Below are 22,861 nucleotides of genomic sequence, written 5' to 3' on the forward strand. Positions count from 1 at the left end.
GGGATAGTGAACTGTCTCTCAAACTTATATGGAACAAATACAGAAAATGTCATGAACGACTTCTGGATAGGTGATTACTTATAGATGGGTGGGGATCCAACCGCTGGCACCTGCATCATTCGGCAGAATAGAGCACTTATATGCCCATTATACTGGATTGTCAGTGCACTTGGTTTTTTCTGGTAGCCTCATAGAGAATGAATGGAGTGGCAGTCAAGCAAGTGCACTGCCACTCTTGTCTTACATAAAAGTGCCCCATTCTGCCGAACAGTGTTGATCCCATCGGTTGTTCCTGAACTATAACTTGAGGGCATTACTAAAGATTCAGGAATTCAGATTGATCAGTAACGTATACTGTCCCCTGTAACATCCAATCACTTGTCAGGGATTTCTACATTTGAGGCACAGCATCCAGCAGAATGATAGAACTGGCCTGGTTGCATCCTTGGAGTATAGCGAGTCCTGTATGACACAAGTAAAGTTCTGCATGCATATCTCCTGCACAATGTAGGCGTGGACAGTGACATATTGGGTTTTTAACTAAGCTAGGTCCTGAATTGTCTAAAACCACATCCTGCTGAGAGGAACGAAATGTAACCATACCGGCATTGGAATAACTTGTCGTTTCATGACACATCCTGGAGCCTCACTGGCTTCTAGTGTTCTTCATGTGCTAGGATTAGCTATTCATTTGTAATTATCATGAATTATTAATTGGCTTTTCTTGCTCTTGTGTCACCTACTGATTTACTGTAATTACTATATTCCATGATTACGTTCCATCAGTATGATGATGATCATGTTTCCTCAATTGATATTGCTCATGTGGTACAGATCAAAGCTGGTTATTATAACTGTCCGCACGTTTTTGTATTGTGGGAGGAAACCAAGACACCACACCATTGGGTTATTCTCCCAATTTTGCTATTACCACCTTGTCATGCTTTGCAATAATATAATACCATTTTCCTCCAAGCAGCACATTTCTGAGGCTGCCCCTTGTCAATAAGGCAGCCATGTGCATTGGATATCACACCGACTAAATAGCTCTGTGAAGGAAGCGCCTGTCTACATTAAGCTTTTTTTTTTTTTTTTTTTTTAGATGGGATTTGAGAAATGTTAATGGATTCGAGCAATTTTTGTTTCTAATGTAAATGTTTGAACGTTGACTACATTCGATTTTTGCAAGTGGGTTTCATGAGAAAAAATTACACTGATTACCTTCTATTGCTGGCTCCAGAATGTGTTAATTGGAACATGTCGCATCAAAAAAATGCTATTAACCTGCAGATATAGGGGCTAATCTGCACGCTAAAAACGTTCTGAGCCTGCTCTATCATTTCTGACTACATTAACCCCTTACACGTACTGTGCATGTCGTGTCTCTTCTTTTGATGTGGGCTCAATCTCTGACCGTGGCATTTAATTTGATTGCGGCAGAAGCGTGTCACTTATCCCGCCCTTCTTCGCCCGTGTCACATGACCGTGGGTCACCGATGGGTTGGCATGACAACCCGGGGTCTGCAGCAGACCCTTGAGGTTCAGTGCTGGATTGGGCTTTTGCCCTGCTTTGTGTAGCGCAAGAAATCGGATGATCGCAGCTTCAAGCCTGCCATGAAGACTACTGAAGCAAGTGTAAAGTAAGAAAAAAAAGTTTTAAAAAAAGTAAAAAAAAAAAAATTAAAATCCAACTTCAAATCACCCCCCATTCAAAGTAAAACAATAAAAAAGAAAAAAAAATACACATATTTGGTATCGCCACGTTCAGAATAGCCGGAACTTTCAATACATAAAAAGAATTAATCCGATTGGTAAACGTAATTAGAAAAAACAAACAAACGCCAGAATGACTTTTTTTGGTCACTGCATCATTGCATTAAAATGTAATAACTGGCGATAACAAGATCATGTATGCACACCAAAATAGTATTAAAGGGAACCTGTCACCCCGAAAATCGCGGGTGAAGTAAGCCCACCGGCATCAGGGGCTTATCTAAAGCATTCTGCAATGCTGTAGATAAGCCCCCGATGTTACCTGAAAGAGGAGAAAAAGACGTTAGATTATACTCACCCAGGGGCGGTCCCGCTGCTGGTCAGGTCGGATGGGCGTCTCTGGTCCGCTGCGGCGCCTCCCATCTTCTTTCCATTACGTCCTCTTCTGATCTTCAGCCATGGCTCCGGCGCAGGCATACTTTGTCTGCCCTGTTGAGGGCGCAGGCGCCGGAAAGGTCAGAGAGGCCCGGCGCCTGCGCACTGCAGTACTTTGCTCTGCCCTCAACAGGGCAGACAAAGTATGCCTGCGCCGGAGCCATGGCTGAAGATCAGAAGAGGACGTCATGGAAAGAAGATAGGAGGCGCCGCAGCGGACCAGAGACACCCATCCGACCTGACCAGCAGCGGGACCGCCCCTGGGTGAGTATAATCTAACGTCTTTTTCTCATCTTTCAGGTAACATCGGGGGGCTTATCTACAGCATTACAGAATGCTGTAGATAAGCCCCTGATGCCGGTGGGCTTACCTCACCCGCGATTTTCTGGGTGACAGGTTCCCTTTAATAAAAACGTCAGCTCGACACTCACCCAACCCAAGATCACAAAAAGTGGAGACGCTACTGGTCTCGGAAAACGATTTTTTTTTCTTTTAAACAAACTTTTGGATTTTTTTTTTTCACCACTTAAATAAAAAAAAACAAGCTATACATGTTTGGTATGTACATTACAAACTCATAATGACCTGGAGAATCATAACAGCAGGTCAGTTTTTGAAAATGGGTAAAAAAAAACACGTACACGTTATGGTAAGAGCAATGGTGTCTATCAAAAGTACAACCCGTCCCTCCAAAAACAAGCCCTCACATGGCACATGATGGAGAAATGAAAAAATTATGGCTCTTGGAAGAAGGGGAGCAAAAAACAGAAACGCAAAACCGAAAATGGGCTGCGTCGTGAAGAGAACTGAATTTTGTGGTTAAAAACAGCTGAAAGGAGCTCAAAAGAAGTAAAATAAGTTATCAGAACGAGTCACTGTCAGATTCTCAGATAGATCTTTCTGCAGCCAGCAATAGACAGTGCACCAGAGAAGCTATAGAAAATGCAAAATGTATATACCGTATATATTATATGTATTATATCTCCCCATGTGGTGGCCATATTTTGTAAAGAGTTTTCCATTTTAGCTTTTTTTTTTTTTAAACTCATTTGTTGGGGACTTACTTATATGTAAGTATTTGTGGTTTCCTGCACTTGTTAGTGTTGCATGGTTGCATGGCGCTTCTGTCTGCAATATGGCTTCTGATGGTCAGCCTGTGACCGGACCTGTCCACCAGCCATCTCCAATGAAAAAAACAGCTTTCCCATGCTCAGTGTTATTAGATTGGGGAGTCTGATGGACAGGTCTGGTCACATGCTCCTCCATCAGCAGCCATTTGTGGACAGGAGCGCTGTACGAATAAGTGCTTGAGAATGTCAAGTAATACTTCTATATTAGTAAGTGGCACAGAATCGTGTCCCCAACACATATGCATAATATGGACAATCCCTTTAGTGTGTATAAAGATCTGAAAAGCTATACAAGTTATATAGTTTATTTTTTACTTTTTAAATTACTTTCTTTTAGGGTATGTGTCCACCATCCGTAATGACGGCGCTTTGGACAGAGCGGAAAACTCGCTCCGCCCAAAGCGCCGCCCCCTTCTGAACGCACGGTGATTCCGGATGTGTTCATTGCACACATCCGGAATCTCCGCACCCCATTGATAGGGCCCTGTGATTTACCTTGTGGCGACGGAGCGTTGCCGCAAGGTAAACGGACATGCTGCGATCTAAAAAGACGCGTCACATGTCCGTAAACGCAGGGCCGCCGGATGTATGTTCGCACGCATAGTGGAGACAGGATTTCATAAAATCCCCTCCACGATGCTGTAACATCTGGACGCTGCGGCTGTACACAGCGTTCAATCCGCAGCTAATGTGGATGTAATCCGGCACGTGGACACATACCCTGATTCTTCCTTACTAAGCAAAAAATGAAAGATCCATCTTTTTTTCCAGTGCAGCATTCTAGCGTGCAGCAAAGGTAGTCAGCTCCCCACTCCTATTTTTCTTTCTCACATGTCCAAAGAAAAAGTTGTTATTTACAACCCTCTTATTACAATTGGGTCGGTTTGAAGCACCAGTGCTTAAAAATTACCCAGCCATGACAAGCGGTCAAAGCTTTGTATATTGATGTTGAGATAATCGAGAAAGATCATCTTGGATGCTGTAAATAAGTAAAAAAAAAGCTACAGTTAGGTCCAGAAATATTTGGAGAATGACACACGTTTTGTCATTTTAGCTGTTTACCAAAACATATTCGAGAAACAGTTATAACATCAATGTGGACTTAAAGTGCAGACTCTCAGCTTTAATTTGAGGGTATTCACATCCTAATAGAAGTAAGGGTTTAGGAATTACATATTTCTTTTTAATATGTAGCTGCTTCTTTTTAAAGGGAATGAAGATAATTGGACAGTTATTTTGAAAGCTCCTTAATGGGCTGCATGGGCTATTCCTTTGTTAATCCATAAATTAAGCAGATTAAAGGTCTAGGTTAAAGGTACCTTCACACATAACGATATTGTTAACGATATCGTTGCTATTTGTGACGTAGCAACGATATCGTTATGTGTGACAGCGACCAACGATCAGGCCCCTGCTGGGAGATCGTTGGTCGCTGAACAAAGTCCAGAACTTTATTTCGTCGCTGGACTCCCTGGAGACATCGCTGGATCGGCGTGTGTGACACCGATCCAGCGATGTCTTCACTGGTAACCAGGGTAAACATTGGGTAACTAAGCGCAGGGCCGCGCTTAGTAACCCGATGTTTACCCTGGTTACCATGCTAAAAGTAAAAAAAAAAAAAACACTACATACTTACCTACCGCTGTCTGTCCTCCAGCGCTGTGCTCCTCACTCCTCCTGTACTGTCTGTGAGCCGGAAAGCAGAGCGGTGACGTCACCGCTCTGCTTTCCGGCTCCCAGCCAGTACAGGAGGAGAGCAGAGAAGCAGAGCACAGCGCTGGAGGACAGACAGCGATAGGTAAGTATCTAGTGTTTGTTTTTTTTACTTTTAGCATGGTAACCAGGGTAAACATCGGGTTACTAAGCGCGGCCCTGCGCTTAGTTACCCGATGTTTACCCTGGTTACCGGCATCGTTGGTCGCTGGAGAGCGGTCTGTGTGACAGCTCTCCAGCGACCAAACAGCGACGCTGCAGCGATCCGGATCGTTGTCGGTATCGCTGCAGCGTCGCTAAATGTGAAGGGGCCTTAAGGGTCTGGAGCTGATTACAGGTGTGACATGTGCATTTGGAAGCTTTTTCTGTGAATCCACAACATGCTGTCAACAGATAGAAACAAATTATAAAAAATGGCCAAATCAATAGTTTGGTACATTGTTAAAAAAATAAATAAAAAATGCACAGGTGAGCTTGATAACTCAAAAAGGCCCAGATGTCCAAGCAAAATAACTGTGGTGGATGATCACAAAATCCTTTCCATGGTGAAGAAAAAAACCCTTTACAACATCCACCCAAGTGAAGAACACTCTCCAGTAACTAGGTTTTTCAGTTTCCAAGTGTAACATAAAGAGAAGACTTCATGATAGAAAATACAGAGGATTCACCACAAGCCATAATCAGCCTGAAAAAAAGAAAGGCCAGATTAGACTTTGCCAAAAAAACCTCTAAAGAAGCCAGCCCAGTTCTGAAAAAGCATTCTTTGGATAAATGAAACTAAGATCAGCATGTACCAGAATGATGGGAAAAAGAAAGTATGGGGAACAGTTGCAACACCTTGATAATCCAGACACCACATTCTGTGTAAGACCTGGTGGACGCATGGCTTCCAATGTGGCACTAGTGTCTATTGATGAAGTGCCTGAAGACAGAAGTAGCCCGATGAATTCTAAAGTCTGAATTCTATGCTTTCTGTTCCTATTCAACCAAACGCAGCGAGGCTGATTGGACGGTGTTTCACAGTACAGATGTACAATGACCCAAAACATACTGTGAAAGTAACCCAGGAGTTTGTCAAAGAAGTGGAATATTGTGCAATGGCCGAGTCAGTCACCAGATCTCAACCTTATTGAGCATACATTTCACATGCTTATTACAACTTAAGGCAGAAAGACCCACAAACAAGCACTAATTGCGGTAAGCTGCAGTAAAGGCCTGGCAAAGCATCACATAGGAGGAAACTCAGCGCTAGGTGGTGTACATGGATTCCAGACTTCACACAGTCATTGTCTGCAAAGGATTCACTACAAAGTATTAAAAATTGACATTTTATTTATGGTAAAGTCAGTTTGTCCAATTACTTTGGAGCCTCTGAAACGAGGAGGCTTTGTAGAAAAATGGTTGCAAATTCTGAAGATTTAACAGGATATTTTTTGTTCAACCCTTTTAATTAAACCTGACAGTCTACTCTTCAGTTGCATCGCAGTGGTTTCATTTTAAATCCAAACTAGTGGCAAGCAGAGCCCAAATCACAAAGATTCTGTCAATGTCTGAATATTCCTCCACCTAACTGTATTTCTCTTGGGGTATTCCGCTAGCAGTATTTTTTTATCTCATATCTTTTCCTGTTGGATGATGCACTTATTTTTAGATTGTATTTTGCCCCTCAACCATGTCCTTTTGTTAGGGTCTTCAATTTAGGTGGGGATAGTCTGATGTGGGATGGTTCATTCTTCTTTATATATTCACTACACTTGTAAATGTAGCCCAGCTACCGCCATTGTTTCATTGCCCCAATGCAAGTCAATGATGAAGGCCCTCCGACTTTTTCGTCTTCTCTGCTGAAGGAAATTACGAAAAGCAGCACATTTGGAAGTACATAGGGAAGGCGATGGCTCTAGTACCACAGATAATACACAAGAGGGGACTTTGCAGACCTACGGTACAAGCAGCTCTCACAGTATTGGCGCAGTCTTCAGAGATATCTGGCATGCTGCTTTCTTTTTATCAGGGTTTGTATTTATTCCAAGCTTTGTTCTCTTGGAGAGATGCAGTATCCCTTCTCTGGAAATGATTGGCACCATAGTTTCCATCCGTTATCTATTATGTACGCAGTGCACTATTGGTTAAACTATCTAAAGCCTGCCACTAACCTCCAAATGTTTAGCCGTTTTGGTGAGAGAAGTACCACAAAAATGTGATGTTGGAAGAATCACATTTAAATTCAGTGATCACATTATTTGGGACAAATATTAAGTGGTCGGATAGAGCAACTTTTTAGGTACATGTGACGACATGTAGCTCAACATTCGTTACTGCATGGATCTGTAATGGGGCAAGATGAAAAACCCTAATAACAAACCTTATTGTGAAACGGAAATGTAAGGATTTACCGTAACTACTGCCATTTCTATTTCTCACTGACCTTCTTGGTGGAGGAGCTACTGATGTCTGCGCAGAAGACATTAGTTAGATTGTTTATTCATTTGATCTTGAAATTGTACCTGTTTAAAAATTTACATGGCTGTGAAACCGAAATGTGTTTGGCACAGCACCTCATACATAGTTTATGGTTGGCAGGTTTAGATCTAATTTCTTTCTATTTGGAAATGCACAAAAAAGTCTTCTTGCCAGGAGAAGGGATATTGTGTACCTCCTTATGTTGTTCTTCTGTCCGTCTTTGTGACGCTTATTTGTATTTGTTGTCTTGAATGCTCATAAAATTCTGATCAAGTTTTGTATAGTACACATTTCACATTCCCCATTTAGAGCTGTATCCTACACTGAGCGTGGTGGAGATTGCTACACAAACATCGGAGAGTTACATTTTGATTGCCAATGTGGATTATTAAAGATCAGTTTAATTTAATGTGTTTTCATAAAGTTCTGCCTGCTTGGCGTCTAATTTTGCTTTAAAGAGGGCCTTTCACTTGTCCATAATGTGTTTTTTTTTACCTGGTTTAAGTGCCATGGTTTTCGTTGTGTGGTTTTTCTTCTGTGCCTCCATTTCCAAGGCATGGCCTTCACTTCTCTGTATCTAGATTTTTAGACAAATGGGCATAGTCCTCAACTTTTCTCTATTAGGAGTTTTCTTGAGGACCAAGTCCAGTTGGCTGGAAAGACTAGGTTTATTTACAATGAAATAGAACCATGTGTTTGGAATTAAGATGCACAAAAAGAAAAAAAATAATGCCAGGTTTAGGAGAACATAGTGTTTTTTTTTTTTATCCGATTTTTTTCAGCATAAACTGCTGCCAATCAGTATGTAATTACCGTTCAGCGTTTGTTTGTTTAATTAATTGCTTGTTCACGCAGGCTGACCACACTTAACAAGGTGCACTGAGCAGAATAGGCTGCCATTGTATTGGCAGCACGATGATGTGTTGCCGAGAACGATTATCTTTTTGTGCTATCCAAAAGATCTTTTCATTGATGAACAAGCGTTGATTGGGACTTAGCAGTTTGTAATTTGGACTGCAAGATTATCATAAATAAGCGTTCCTAGGAATGCTCGCTCATGATAATATTGCAGGGTAAATTGACCTATAGGCGTTTACACCAGGTTAAAAAAAAAAAAAAAAAAAAAAAAAAAAAAATGAATATATATATATATATATGGGGGAGATAATAAAAAACTGTCTAATATTAAAGCTGGCTTTGTTGCAAATATCAACCAATCAACGCTCAGTTTTCACTTCTCTGTTAAAGCGAAAGCTGCACTCTGATTGGTTGTTATGTGCAGCTCAGCCAGTTTTGCTATTAGGCAGTCTATTATTATCTCCCTCAGTTTTTTTATTATCTCCCACAATGGGTCGAAAGAAGCTTAAAATGGAAGAGAAATCCGATGCCTTGACTCTGCTCGAGAAGGGGGATTCGATGATTGCTGTAGCTAGAGATCTGGGAGTGTCAAGAGAAGCAATTTATCAACTGAAGCGGTCGGCGGCATCATTGCCTCCTGGGATGGTACCGCAGAGGAAGTCAGGCTGTGGCGCACCTAAGAAGACTTCACCAAGGACTGATAAGCTTCTGAAGCGTGAAGTGATGTCACATCCTTCTATAACTGCCTGAACCCAATCGAGATGGTTTGGGGTGAGCTGGAGCGCAGAGTGAGGGCAAAAGGGCCAACAAGTGCTAAGCATCTCCGGGAATGGTCTTGAATCTTGAAGGAGTTCCCAGTGACTACCTCTTGAAGTTCATCAAAAGAATGCCAAGAGTGTGCAAAGCAGTCATTAAAGCAAAAGGTGGCTACTTTGAAGAACCTAAAATATAAGACACAATTTCAGGTTTCACACTTTTTTGTTAAGTATATAATTCCACATGTGTTAATTCATAGTTTTGATGCCTTCAGTGTGAATATACAATTTTCATAGTCATGAAAATACCAAAAAATCTTTAAATGAGAAGGTGTGTCAAAACTTTTGGTCTGTTGTGTGTGTGTGTGTGTATGTATGTATGTATATATATATATACACACACACACATATATATATTATATATTTCAAGTTAACAGGTCCTCTTCAAAGGAGAATTTTTACAAATGGCAGACAACGGTCTAAAATGCAAATGAGTAATTGTCGCCTTCTATTTTACTGCTGCTCCCATGTTGACAGTTACTTGGTCCCCAGTTGGTCCCTGTTCACCCTGCTTCAGCAGTGTGTTGAGTACTTATTTTACCACTGCAGCCAATCGCTGGCTGTGCAGTGAAGTGTTGACACCAATAAGGTGACTGCTGTGGCCTATGATTTGCAGGCCACATACAATTTCAATATGTCATTGCTTGAACCAGGCGAGCACAGACCGGTGGGGGACGAGGGAAACATCAGCACAGGAGAAGCACAGCAGGTAATTGGTAAAATATTACCCCTTTTGTTATTTTAGGCCATTGACAACTGTCCGTAACAATAATTCCATGGGTTTGGACAGCCTCTTACTGTTTTTTTGTTTTGTTTTTTCTTTTCAAAATAAATACGATTTTGTGTCCAGAAAACAGATAATTTTCTGTCTGATCTTGCAATTATGTTCTCTTCCATCTCTCTCTTGCTGAGTTCTCAAATCTTTTATCAAGACTTAGGGGTCAAATTGGAAGGGGTAAAGTTTCAGAATAAATACATAGATCTATTTTTTTTTCTTTTACTTTTTTTATTGTTGTAAAATCTTTTTGCAGATTTGTTAGTACTTGAACTTTATCAGAATTTTTTATGAGCAAGGTGTGTGTTGCCATTTGTGTTGTTTTAGTTGTTGGTGGTTAGCCGTTGGACTGTGACTATCGCCATAATGAAAGGCCTGCTCTAAAGTACTTCCTTGGTTTTATGACCCAGAACTATCACTGTACAGCGTGATTGTTATGGCATAAACTGCGTCAATCTCCTTCTATAATCCCGATTAAAATTTGCTGGAAATGACCAGACTGCTAAATTGTGGCCCCTTAATCCATAGTGTCAGTTCAATTAACATGAACATTTTTTACACAACTTGTGTGTTATATATAATCCTGGTTCTTTCACTGTGCTGTGATGGTCACATGTCATTTTTGTCATTCATTTTTGTTTTAATTACAGCTTTAATTTCCTTTTTTTTATTTACCAAAACTATTATTCATCTCCTGTCCTGACCTTTTTGAAGCCACATTACTGATTTAATTTGAAATCCCTTTACTTGTCTTTTCTTCATGGAAATGTTTGGAAAATCCACAATTTCTTGAATAACTTTTTCAACTTTTTTGCCTCAGTTCAAAAAAAGCAAAAAATTCCATCGACAAATCAACAGAAACTGACAATGGTTACGTGTCATTAGAAGGGAGATTAACAGGTAAAAGCAGCGAGGATGGGGTGCAAGTGCATGAGCCCCAAAGTGAAATGATCCACTCCGAAGAGACAACATGGGCAGCAGCGACAAGCAGGACACATCAGACGCAAACCAAGGCAATGTACAATAAAACCAAAATGGTAATTTCCAAAACCTACTTTTTGTTTGGTATATTTTGCTTTAACGAGTTAGTCTCCACATCTTAGATGGGTAAAATTGCATAGTGCTGGTAAACTTTGCAATTTACTTGTTATTAACAATCCTCTCTGTTTTCCAGAATGGAAGGATTTTTTATTCTATTGTTCACTGTTCATTACCTAGATTACCAGTCGCCAATACAGTCCAACAGTGGCAGTCTAAAATGCGCATTGCTTACAAGATCTATTCAATAGAGATTGTAAGTGCTGCTCTGAAGCTGGTTGGATGTGTGGAGCACACTGTTAACTACTGATCCGAGCAGCTTCAGATCCTACTGATCCGAGCAGCTTCAGATCCTACTGATCCGAGCAGCTTCAGATCCTACTGATCCGAGCAGCTTCAGATCCAGTTTCACTGTGCCCCTCTGATTCTGCAGAGGCAAATCTGCGTGTGCTTACTTTATTCAGAGAGGGCACAGCCTGCCAATACTACTTGTCCTAACTGCCAAACAAGAGGAATGCACCGCCCTCCAGGAGACAAATGAGTGGTGCGCTCCTATTCAAGAAAATTGGAAACCCCTCGAATAGTTTTTTTTTTTTTTTTGCTGACCTGTATATTAACAGGAAGCTAATGGTGTGTGTTGGGCTACATATTTCAGCAAGACAAAGGCATGTGGATGGTCTTGTCTTGCCCATCAAAACATACACTTTTGCCTTATTTCCTACTTATGTCCTAGTGTATTTTCCTAGCCTTTTCTTTAACATCTCTGTTTGGTATTCTGATGGCACATACACTCCATTCTGACTCATTAGGTGTCCTTTTTGAAATGTTACAATAAATTATTCATAAACTCTGACTGTAAAACACTTCCATGTTCCCTTCAATTATGTTGCCGTTTCGGGAGACTGACCTACAAATAATAAAAGCAAAAATTGTATGATATTTAACAATCCTGTACTTGTGTTATTTAATGCTTTTCATGTAATCGCATACTTATCGATATCCAGGATATGCCGAGGTCACCTGCTAACATCTCAGATGAAGTTTCCAGTGAAGATGACCCAAGCACAGGATATTCAACACGCCGTAGTATGGACCACCCTCACGGTGACAGCATGCTTAGGAATCGAAAGTCTCATCATTACAAAAAGCATTATACAACTGAGGTATAATACCAATCGCCATCTTCTTTCCTATGTGCTACAAATCTACAGCGTGTACAGAGCTCATTTCACCTTCACTGTATTACACTTTTCGTTCTGGTTTGTACAGTCCCAATGACTTTTGAAGATTTTTGTATTATCTCTATATTGCGGAGACCTTGTGAGGCGTGTAATGGATGTTCACAATTGGATTACGTCCGAGAGTTTTCCAGCTACGTCTCACAAATCTCCAATGTACTGTACATCAAAATAGTACTACACTATAATAGAGCTTGGGCTCTGAAGGTTCGGGTCGAGTAGAACTTTACGATGCTGTAAATGTTCTTACTTTGTTGACATTTTTCACAGAAAAGTATCATACCAGGCTAGATATCTCTGAAACGGCCTCTTTTTCTCATCAGCTTTATTGGTATTCATTAAAAAGTTGGCCAAATTAAAATGGGTCTGATAAATTTTAACGGCAAATAGCAAGTTTATTGTGAACCCACCTTGTGAAAAAAAAAAAAAAAGGAAAAGAAAGATTACAAGACTATAGCATTGGGCTTTAATGACTTGAAACGTGTTGGGTCCTTAGAATTCTTGCATGGAGGGCAAGTAATTTTGAGATGCCTAGTAGAGGATTCTTCCATAGTGCACAGCACAAGCAAAGAGCAGAGGATGTATACACAGTACAGATCAAACATTTGGGCACACCTCATTTAAAGATTTTTCTATATTTTCATGAAAGTTGTACATTCCCACTGAAGGCATCAAGACTATGAATTAACACATGTGGAATTATATACTTAACAAAAAAGCGTGAAACAACTGAAATTATATCTTATATTCTAGGTTCTTCAAATTAGCCACCTTTTGCTTTGATGACTGCTTTGTACACTCTTGGCATTCTCTTGATGAGCTTCAAGAGGTAGTCACTGGGAATGGTCTTCCAACAATCTTGAAGGAGTTCCCAGAGATGCTTAGCACTTGTTGACCCTTTTGCCTTCACTCTGTGGTCCAGCTCACCCCAAACCATCTCGATTGGGTTCAGGTCTGGTGACTGTGGAGGCCAGGTCATCTGGCATAGCACCCCATCACTCTCCATCTTGGTCAAATAGCCCTTACACAGCCTGGAAGTGTGTTTGGGGTCATTTTCCTGTTGAAAAATAAATGATGGTCCAACTAAACGCAAACCGGATGGAATAGCATGCCGCTGCAAGATGCTTTGGTAGCCATGCTGGTTCAGTATGCCTTCAAGTTTGAATAAATCCCCAACAGTGTCACCAGCACCCCCACACCTCCTTCTCCATGCTTCACGGTGGGAACCAGGCATGTAGAGTCCATCCGTTCACCTTTTCTGCGTCGCACAAAGACACGGTGGTTGGAACCAAAGATCTCAAATTTGGATTCATCAGATCAAAGCACAGATTTCCACTGGTCTAATGTCCATTTTTTGTGTGCTTTAGCCCAAACAATTCTCTTCTGCTTGTTGCCTGTCCTTAGCAGTGGTTTCCTAGCAGCTATTTTACAATGAAGGCCTGCTGCACAAAGTCTCCTCTTAACAGTTGTTGTAGAGATGTGTCTGCTACTAGAACTCTGTGTGGCATTGACCTGGTCTCTAATCTGAGCTGCTGTTAACCTGCGATTTGAGGCTAGTGACTCGGATAAACTTATCCTCAGAAGCAGAGGTGGCTCTTGCTCTTCCTTTCCTGGGGGCGGTCCTCATGTGAGTCAGTTTCTTTGTTGCGCTTGATGGTTTTTGCCACTGCACTTGGGGACACTTTCAAAGTTTTCCCAATTTTCCGACTGACTGACCTTCATTTCTTAAAGTAATGATTGCCACTCGTTTTTCTTTACTTAGAATTTGTATTATGGCAAGAAAAAAGCAGCTAACAGTCTATTCAGTAGGACTATCAGCTGTGTATCCACCAGACTTCTGCACAACACAACTGATGGTCTCAACCCCATTTATAAGGCAAGAAATCCCACTTATTAAACCTGACAGGGCACACCTGTGAATTGAAAACCATTCCCGGTGACTACCTCTTGAAGCCCATCAAGAGAATGCCAAGAGTGTACAAAGCAGTCATCAAAGCAAAAGGTGGCCACTTTGAAGAACCTAGAATATAAGACATAATTTCAGTTGTTTCACACTTTTTGTTAAGTATATAATTCCACATGTGTTAATTCATAGTTTTGATGCCTTCAGTGTGAACATATCATTTTCATAGTCATGAAAATGCAGAAACATCTTTAAATGAGAAGGTGTCCAAACACACTGTAATATATATATATATATATATATATATATATATATATATATATATATATATATATATATATATATATATATATATATATATATATATATATATATATATATATATATATATATATACATACATACATACATACATACATACATACATACATACATACATACATACATACATACATACATACATACACACACTAGATGGTGGCCCGATTCTAACGCATCGGGTATCCTAGAATATGCATGTCCACGTAGTATATTGCACAGCCCACATAGTATATTGCCCAGCGACGTAGTATATTGCCCAGTCACGTAGTATATTGTCCAGTCACGTAGTATATAGCACTGCCCACACAGTATATAACAGTGGCCACGTAATATCTAGCACAGCCCACGGAGTATATCACACAGCCCACATAGTATATAACACTGCCTATGTAGTATACAGCACAGAGCCACGCGGTATCTAACACAGCCCACGTAGTATACAGCAGTGTGGGCACCATATCCCTGTTAAAAAAAATAATTTAAAATAAAAAATAGTTATATACTCACCCCCTGGGATCCACCGAAGCTCCGACGATAGGCGCGCGGCTGCCGTCATCTTCCGTTCCCAGGATGCATTGCGAAATTACCCAGATGACTTAGCGGTCTCGTGAGACCGCTAAGTCTTCTGGGTAATTTCTCAATGCATCGCTGGGAATGGAAGATGGCGGCAGGCTCGGCGGACTACGGAGGGTGAGTATGGCAGGTTTTTTTTTTATTATTTTTAACATTACATTTTTTTACTATTGATGCCGCATAGGCAGCGTCAATAGTAAAAGGTTGGGGACACACAGGGTTAATAGCGGCGTTAATTGAGGGCGTTACCCGCGGCATAACGTGGTCCGTTACCGCCAGCATTAACCCTGTGTGACTGTAGGGGAGTATGCAGGCGCCGGGCACTCACTGCGAGGAGTAAGGAGCGGCCATTTTCTTCTGGACTGTGCCTGTCGCTGGTTGGTCGTGGCTGTTTTGCAGCGCCCAATCAGCGACTTGGATTTCCATGACAGACAGAGGCCGCGACCAATGAATATCCGTGACAGACAGACGGAAGTGACCCTTAGACAATTATATAGTAGATATAAATTTCTATTTTTTTTTTTTTTTTTTTTAGACAGTATTTTTCCGACCATTAGATGCACTTTTTTTCCTCCAAATTTGGGAGGAAAGTGTGGGTGCGTCTTATAATCGGAATGTAGCATGTGGTGAGGGGGCAGCAGTGGGATCGCACTGTGATCCCACTTGCAGGAGGCAGAAAAATGTCCCAGCTGCCCAGAATCCAGGGCTGGGGAAACCAGTGGTCCCAATGATTAAAGTGCAGTGAATATTCATTAGCCGCTTCCCCGCCCACCTGTCAGCTGACCAGGGAGCAGCAAATGAATACTCCTTCACCGAAACAGGACACGGTTTCCCCAGCCCCGATTCCTGCAGCTGCTGGGAAGATCTGCGTGTCTGGAGGAGGAGGGGGCAGCAGCAGGGGCCAGAGGAGACAAGATCGCTGCATACCTGCCAGGCTGGGCTGTGCTGGATGCTGAGGCATAAGGACCTGTGTGATGTCATGAAGAGGGCGGGCTGGAGCATCACATGACGCACAGAGCCCTCCCTCTTCTGATGTCATCACAGGTCCTTCAGACTCCCCACTAGAATTTGCGGCTTCCTCTTATGACCTGTGCTGTGGAGAGGCAACAAGAGGGAGGATTCTGTGTGCGCAGTCATGGGATGCTTTTACCTCACTACAGTGTGGCTGGCACAATTAAAAGGTTAGTCTTTACAACACACAATAAAGCACTCCTGTGGTGAACTATAACTCCCAGCATGCCATAGGATCTGCAGGACATGCTTGGAGTTATAGTTCTCCCAGGGGTTCTTAAGGCAGCACTCCAGTGATATTTTTCAGTGCTGGAGTGGTGCTTTAAATATAAGCCCTGTGCCCCCATTCTTATACTCGCCCTCCAGCATCTTCATACAGTACTGTACAGACACCACACTGGTCCAGCAGCACCATCTTCTACCTGTAGCTTCCAACATAATAACGTACTATTAGACATCACGAAATATCAAAATGTGAATGTAGTTAAACTCCAGTTGCAATGACACACTATAGCCTCTATTATTTATTTAACCAAAGAGGTAAGGAGTACTTTCAAAATTACAATATTTATTATGTATCAGACAAAAATTCATTTACATAAGAATAGAGTACCACATACCAAGCAGGTCAAAAAGGGGGAAAAAATAGAACCAGGTATAATATAAACAACAATCTACACAATCAATTATAGATATAGTAAAATATTATTTGGTAGAGCGTTGATGTATATAAATAGCAAAAGGCACAAAAGGTTTAGTATGGTTATAAAAATAATTTATGCAAAAAAACGCTGTGTATAGTAAAAAACCAATGGTGTCCAGCCATTTGAAAGAGGGAATTATTTAGTAAGGAAAACGGCCCATGTATTGAAAGATATGTGGAAGCAATCTCCCTGAACGCTAATTACAGCAGACAGGATGTAATCTGCAAGTGCATGGTAGTGTGGTCCTACTCTAAAGTGCAATATAAAACATGTGCCGAAATATAACTTGCTTAGAGAAGGAAGAACCTGGACCCCAGCCTGCAGCCCCTACGCGCGTTTCGCTACTCTTCTTCAGGAGGCGTGGCCTGACGTTGTGCTCATTATTTTTATAACTATACTAAACCTTTTGTGCCTTTTGCTATTTATGTACATCAACGCTCTACCAAATAATATTTTACTATATCTATAATTGTGTAGATTGTTGTTTATATTATTATATAAACAACAATATATATTATACCTATCCACCTCTCGTGTCTCCCTTTTCCTCATAGTTTGTAAGCTAGCGAGCAGGGCCCTCATTCCTCTTGTTATCTATTTTGAACTGTGATTTCTGTTATGCTGTAATGTCTATTGTCTGTACAAGTCCCCTCTATAAATTGTAAAGCACTGCGGAATGTGTTGGCGCTATATAAATAAAATTATTATTATTATACCTGGTTCTATTTTTTCCCCCTTTTTGACCTGCTTGGTATGTGGTACTTTATTCTTATATAAATGAATTTTTGTCTGACATATAATAAAATATTGTAATTTTGAAAGTACTCCTTACCTCTTTGGTTAAATACATAATAGAGGCTATAGTGTGTCATAACATACGATTATATATAATCACACGACACATAATAGTATGTTATTAAATTTTACCACTTTTTTTTTTTTGCTTCAAATATTTTTTTCCCCCCTATTTTCCACCTCTAAAATCTGGGTGCGTCTTATAGTCCGAAAAATACGGGGTGTATATGTGTATGTGTATATATATATATATATATATATATATATATATATATATATATATATATATATATATATATATATATATATATATATATATATATATATATATATATATATATATATATATATATTTTATTCTACTTCTAGAGAATAATTAAATGAGCCTAGTACACATTTTTAGGGCACTCTCTTCTGCAGTCAGCGGTACCTGAAGTTTTGAGATGGCATGGCCAATTTTGGTTTTCTTACATTTTGCTGCTTCAGTATGTTTTCATCAGATGTTTCTATGGTTACTGGAGTACAATTCTAAGCATTTCTTATCTTGTAATACTTTTGCTGACAAATTCATCAGTTTTATGCAAAGACTCCAATATTTACAGTGTTGAACCGCAATTTTCCAGACTTCTGCCCTTTCGCCCTTGTCAGCTGGATATCAGCTTGAGGGCAACACACTCTTGCCTAATCTCTGCTTGGAGTTTATCACAATTTCTGTCTTCCTTTGTCCACTCACATTTTGAGGAGTGACCACAAGTTCTTAATAGGATTGAGATCTGGGGAGTTTCCTGGCCTTTGACTCACAATTTCAATGTTTTGTTCACCAATCCACTTGTTATCACTTTTGCCTTGTTACATGGTCTCCATCATGCTGGAAATAGTACTGTTCATCATCAGTTGTACTGGATCGTTGGAAGAAGTTGCTGTTTGGGGATGTTTAGATCCCATTCTTTATTCATGTCAGTGTTCTTAGGTAAAATTGTGAGTGTGCCCACTCCATGGATGAAAAGCAACCCCACACATGAATGGTCTCCGGATGCTTTACTGTTGGCAACACACAGGACCCATGGTAGCACTCGCCTTTTCTTCTCTGGACAGTCATTCTTCCAGTCGTCTTCTATCCAATCCCTGTACTTCCTACAGACTGATATTCTGCCACGAACATAGTCTTATATATGCCTCACATGGAAGCCACTGCTCTTAGCTCTGGCTAGCACTGACCCCTGAAGAGTGCCTTTTGAAATGTTCATTGTAAGGTTCATTAGAATTATCTGCTAGAAGGAGAATAATTTTTAGGCACTAGATTTATCCTCTTCCTTTTGGTCTTGTTGTGATTCAGAGAAAGATCCTTGACGGGACATTGTAGGCTATCTCAAAGTTCTACCCACCCTAACCTCTTGCATTTATCATTGAATTTAGAATATTTTTGGTATTGGACGCAGTGCCAGTCCCAAGCTTTTAATGCATTCGATTGAAATCTAATTACAATGAAATCAAGTTCCCTGTGGTTTTCCCATTACATTTTTAAAGTGTGATTGAAGGAGCGTACCTTTTTTCGATGTCGGTCATTCCGGTTAGATATCTCCTTTGTTTTATTTACTCAGGTTCATGACTTTCAGTCACCGGAGAGGTATGGCATTGTGTTTGCATCCTGTAGCTTTTAATTGCTGAAGAAAAGTAATTTAATATTCAATCCAATATGTAATTGGCTGTTAGTATATAAATTTACCGAGGTGTGTCTTTAATTCCTATTTTATTACTTCTTGTTTAATGTATAGGTGCTCAATCTACATGTTTTAATGATCATAATCCTTGATGGTTTTTATACTTTTTTTTTTTTTTTTATCATCTCATGATGCCTTGCCAACATTTGATGACATAAAGCCTTTATTTTCCAATTAGATTTTCAATACTATGTTGTAACTGATGCATTATTGTGTTTTGTTTTTATTCTTAACAACTGCAACTGTTAAATAACATTATTATTCGAGCACGCTGATGTCACACCGTTAGCACCCGCATTCTTGAATAACACCTTATCCGAGCACATTGGCTCATCACTAGTGACTAGATGTAAGCATTTAATGGACTGGATTGCACTGTGGGGTATTGCAGATCAGCTCTTATTCTTTTGAGCTGCTAGTAGTTGAGTTGGGTGCCAGGTATCGGACCCGCACCCATCTGATATTGATGACCTATCCCGAGGACAGGTCATCAGGATCATCTGCTAGGAGAACCCATTTAACTATTAAATGGAAAGTATTTTGTTTCTTTTGTTGCCCGAGGTTCTGCCATTAACAATTCATTCTAGTGATGCAGTAGAAAACCACTGCAATATTTAGGGAGTGACATCTCGGCAGACGCACCGTAGACACAAGCTACACACACAACAAATGCTATTTATTACCCCAGCCTCAAGTCCGAGACCGTCTACAGTGTGCAGTTTAAGGTGAAAGACTATTCCATGTTATGCATTTTTTTTTAATATCCTGTGGTCTCACCTTGACTGGTTTCTGTTAAGAATTAAATATAGAAAAACTAAATCCGTACTAACTTGAGTGTAGGGTTATGAGTAATGGTAATCTAAAGAGAGAAATTCTGAAAGAAAATCCTTAGCAGGTTCCTTAAAATTATTAGCCATTTACCTTCCTTGCATGCTGAGTAATACGTTGAAATATCTATGCTGATGGACTCCACAAATGTTGGATAACGAAAATATTCTTTTAGGACATTCAGAAATCAGGAACCAGTTGTAGCTCACGCTGCTCAAGTTCTCGGCAAGACTCTGAAAGCACCCGGCCCGAATCTGAAACGGAGGATGTTCTGTGGGAAGACTTGCTGCACTGCGCCGAGTGTCGCTCTTCCTGCAGCAGTGAGACCGATGCGGACAATCATGGAAACTTGTGTGTAAAGAGGGAATTCAGAGATGACCCGTTTCACCAGGTACACCTGTTTTCAAATTTCAATGGGTTGTCTACAGGGCTAACAAAAAATGCTAATTCAGATTTTATTAAATCAATTAAAGAAGCACTCCCATCAGAGTTTTTATCCACTTAATATATTGCAGTCATCATATTATACAGTACTTTTTACATACAATTGCTCATTTAGGTTTTCTACTCAGTTAATTGTCCTCTTTTTCATTAGGTCTATGACATCATGTGCTTAAAAACCGACTATATGAATCCTTCTTAGCTCTATGTTGAAACAGGAGGTCAGTTTTCCCTTTATGACTCATGAGTCACTGCAAAAGTCAGTTAGGGGAGGGACAGATGGGTCAGGTGTTGTATAGAGGAACTTCCTGTTTCTACATAGAGCAGAGTAAAAGAAGAATTAGCTGGGTAGAAAGGCAAAATGAGCAATTGTAAGTGCACAGTGCTATATAATATGATGACTGCAATATATCAAGAGGATAAAAACTTTGCGCGTGTTTTAGTTGTGTCATTTTATTCTTTTAATTTGAAATAAAAGTGGAGTAAAAGCATTGAAATGTCACAAAATGTTTGATCAATGCAGAGCTGTGCAATAATTCTGTGACTTTTCACACCGTTTTTAAATCTGCTCCGCTGAAGTAAACGGAACTGGGAGGAGCTGGGATGTGGTTATGCCCTCTTTGAATTAATCAAATCTGCATGTGTTATCTACACCGGAAATGCTACTCCAGTAGCACATGCCACTTATAAGAGGTACCTATATCATTTAGTAGTGTGCACCTCTTATTGAATTCGGCCCCATGTGCTCTGTCAAGACTGGTGTAGCGCAAGCTTGTATTTTTTATCAAAGTTTGGAATTTTTTTCACCACTTAGTTAAAAAATAACCTTGATATGTTTTGGTGTCTATGAACTCGTAATGACCTGGAGAATTATAATGGCATTTCAGTTTTAGCATTTAGTGAACCTAGCAAAAAAGCCAAACAAAAAACAAGTGTGGGATTGCACTTTTTTGCAATTTCACCACACTTGGAATTTGTTTCCCGTTTTTTAGTACACGACATGCTAAAACCAATGATGTTATTCAAAAGTACAACTTGTCCCGCAAAAAATAAGCCCTCACATGACCATATTGATGGAAAAATAAAAAAGTTAAGGCACTGGGAAGAAGGGGAGCGAAAAATTAAAACACAAAACTGAAAAAAGCCGGGGTCATGAAGGGGTTAAGCAAGCTGATTAACTTTAGCCCTTTTAGAGATCATTTTAAGATGAAACATTTATTTTGTATTGTAGGGAAAAAGTCATTTTTACATTTTAAAAATTATAAAAAGGAAAATGGTCTGATGCAAAAGTTTGGACACCCTTGGAAATTTGTGTACTCAGATAACTTTGACCAAGGTTTCAAACATTAATTAGCCGATTATGGCTTGTTCACGATCATCATTAGGAAAGGTCAGGTGATGCAAATTTCCCAGCTTTATAAAAATTCAACAACTTCTATCCTTGTGCCAAAAAGCAGCAGCCATGGGTTCTTCTAAGCAGCTGCCAAGCTGAAAATGAAAATGGTGGAGGCTCTTAAAGCAGGAGAAGGCTATAAGAAGATAGCAAAGCGTTTGCAAGTTGCACTTTCCTCAGTTCGAAATGTAATTAAGAAATGGCAGCTAACAGGGACAGTGGAGGTCAAGATAAGGTCTGAAAGACCAAGCACATTTCAGTGAGAGCTGCTCATAGGATTGCTATAGAGTAATGATGAGTGACTGTGCTCAGGTATGATCTTATCTGAGCACACTCGGGTGTTATCCGAGCATCTGGGAGTGCTCATATATTATGTTTGAGTCTCTGCGACTGAATGATTTACTGCAATTAGACAGCCTTAACACATGTGGGGATTGCCTGTTTGTTACACAATCCTCACATGTGTTGAGGCTGCCAGAAATCCGCATGCGTTTTTGGTGCGTTTTTGGTGCGTTTTTTTCCCAAATGCATAGAATAGCGTGAAAAACGCAGAAAATCCGCAAAATTAATGAACATGCTGCTTTTTTTACCGCAATGCGTTTTTTTCGCGGAAAAAAAAACGCATCATGTACACAAAACATGCAGAATGCATTCTAAATGATAGGATGCATAATGTAAGCGTTTTAATGAGTTTTTATAGCGTTTTTACCGCGAAAAAAACACAAAAAAACCTGAATGTGTGCACATAGCTCAACATTCGCAAATCATGCAGCCACAGAGACTCGAACATAATCTGCAAGCACTCCCAGATGCTTGGATAACACGTTATCTGAGCACCTTCGGTTATCACTACTGGAGAGGCAAATCGGAACACCCGCTTGACTGCAAAAGACCTTCAGATACTTTTAGCAGACTCTGGAGTTGTGGTACTGTACATTGGTCTACTGGTCAAAGATACCTGCACAAATATGGCCTTCGTGAAACATTCATCAGAAG

General features: G+C 40.2%; 1 protein-coding gene across 2 annotated transcripts in view; it reads left to right on the top strand.

The window, feature by feature from the left end:
- The window catches only part of PHTF2 (putative homeodomain transcription factor 2), a 184,113-nt gene that overhangs the window by 128,108 nt on the left and 33,144 nt on the right, over nt 1-22,861 (top strand). For both annotated transcript variants that reach the window (XM_069765133.1, XM_069765135.1), the window contains 4 exons: nt 6,839-7,003; nt 10,720-10,936; nt 11,942-12,100; nt 20,207-20,422. In XM_069765133.1, the coding sequence (XP_069621234.1) occupies nt 6,839-7,003; nt 10,720-10,936; nt 11,942-12,100; nt 20,207-20,422 (757 nt within the window). The remainder of the gene's footprint in view (nt 1-6,838; nt 7,004-10,719; nt 10,937-11,941; nt 12,101-20,206; nt 20,423-22,861) is intronic.

Source organism: Ranitomeya imitator, chromosome 4 (genome assembly GCF_032444005.1).
Source record: "Ranitomeya imitator isolate aRanImi1 chromosome 4, aRanImi1.pri, whole genome shotgun sequence".
Classification (NCBI taxonomy): Eukaryota; Metazoa; Chordata; class Amphibia; order Anura; family Dendrobatidae; genus Ranitomeya; species Ranitomeya imitator.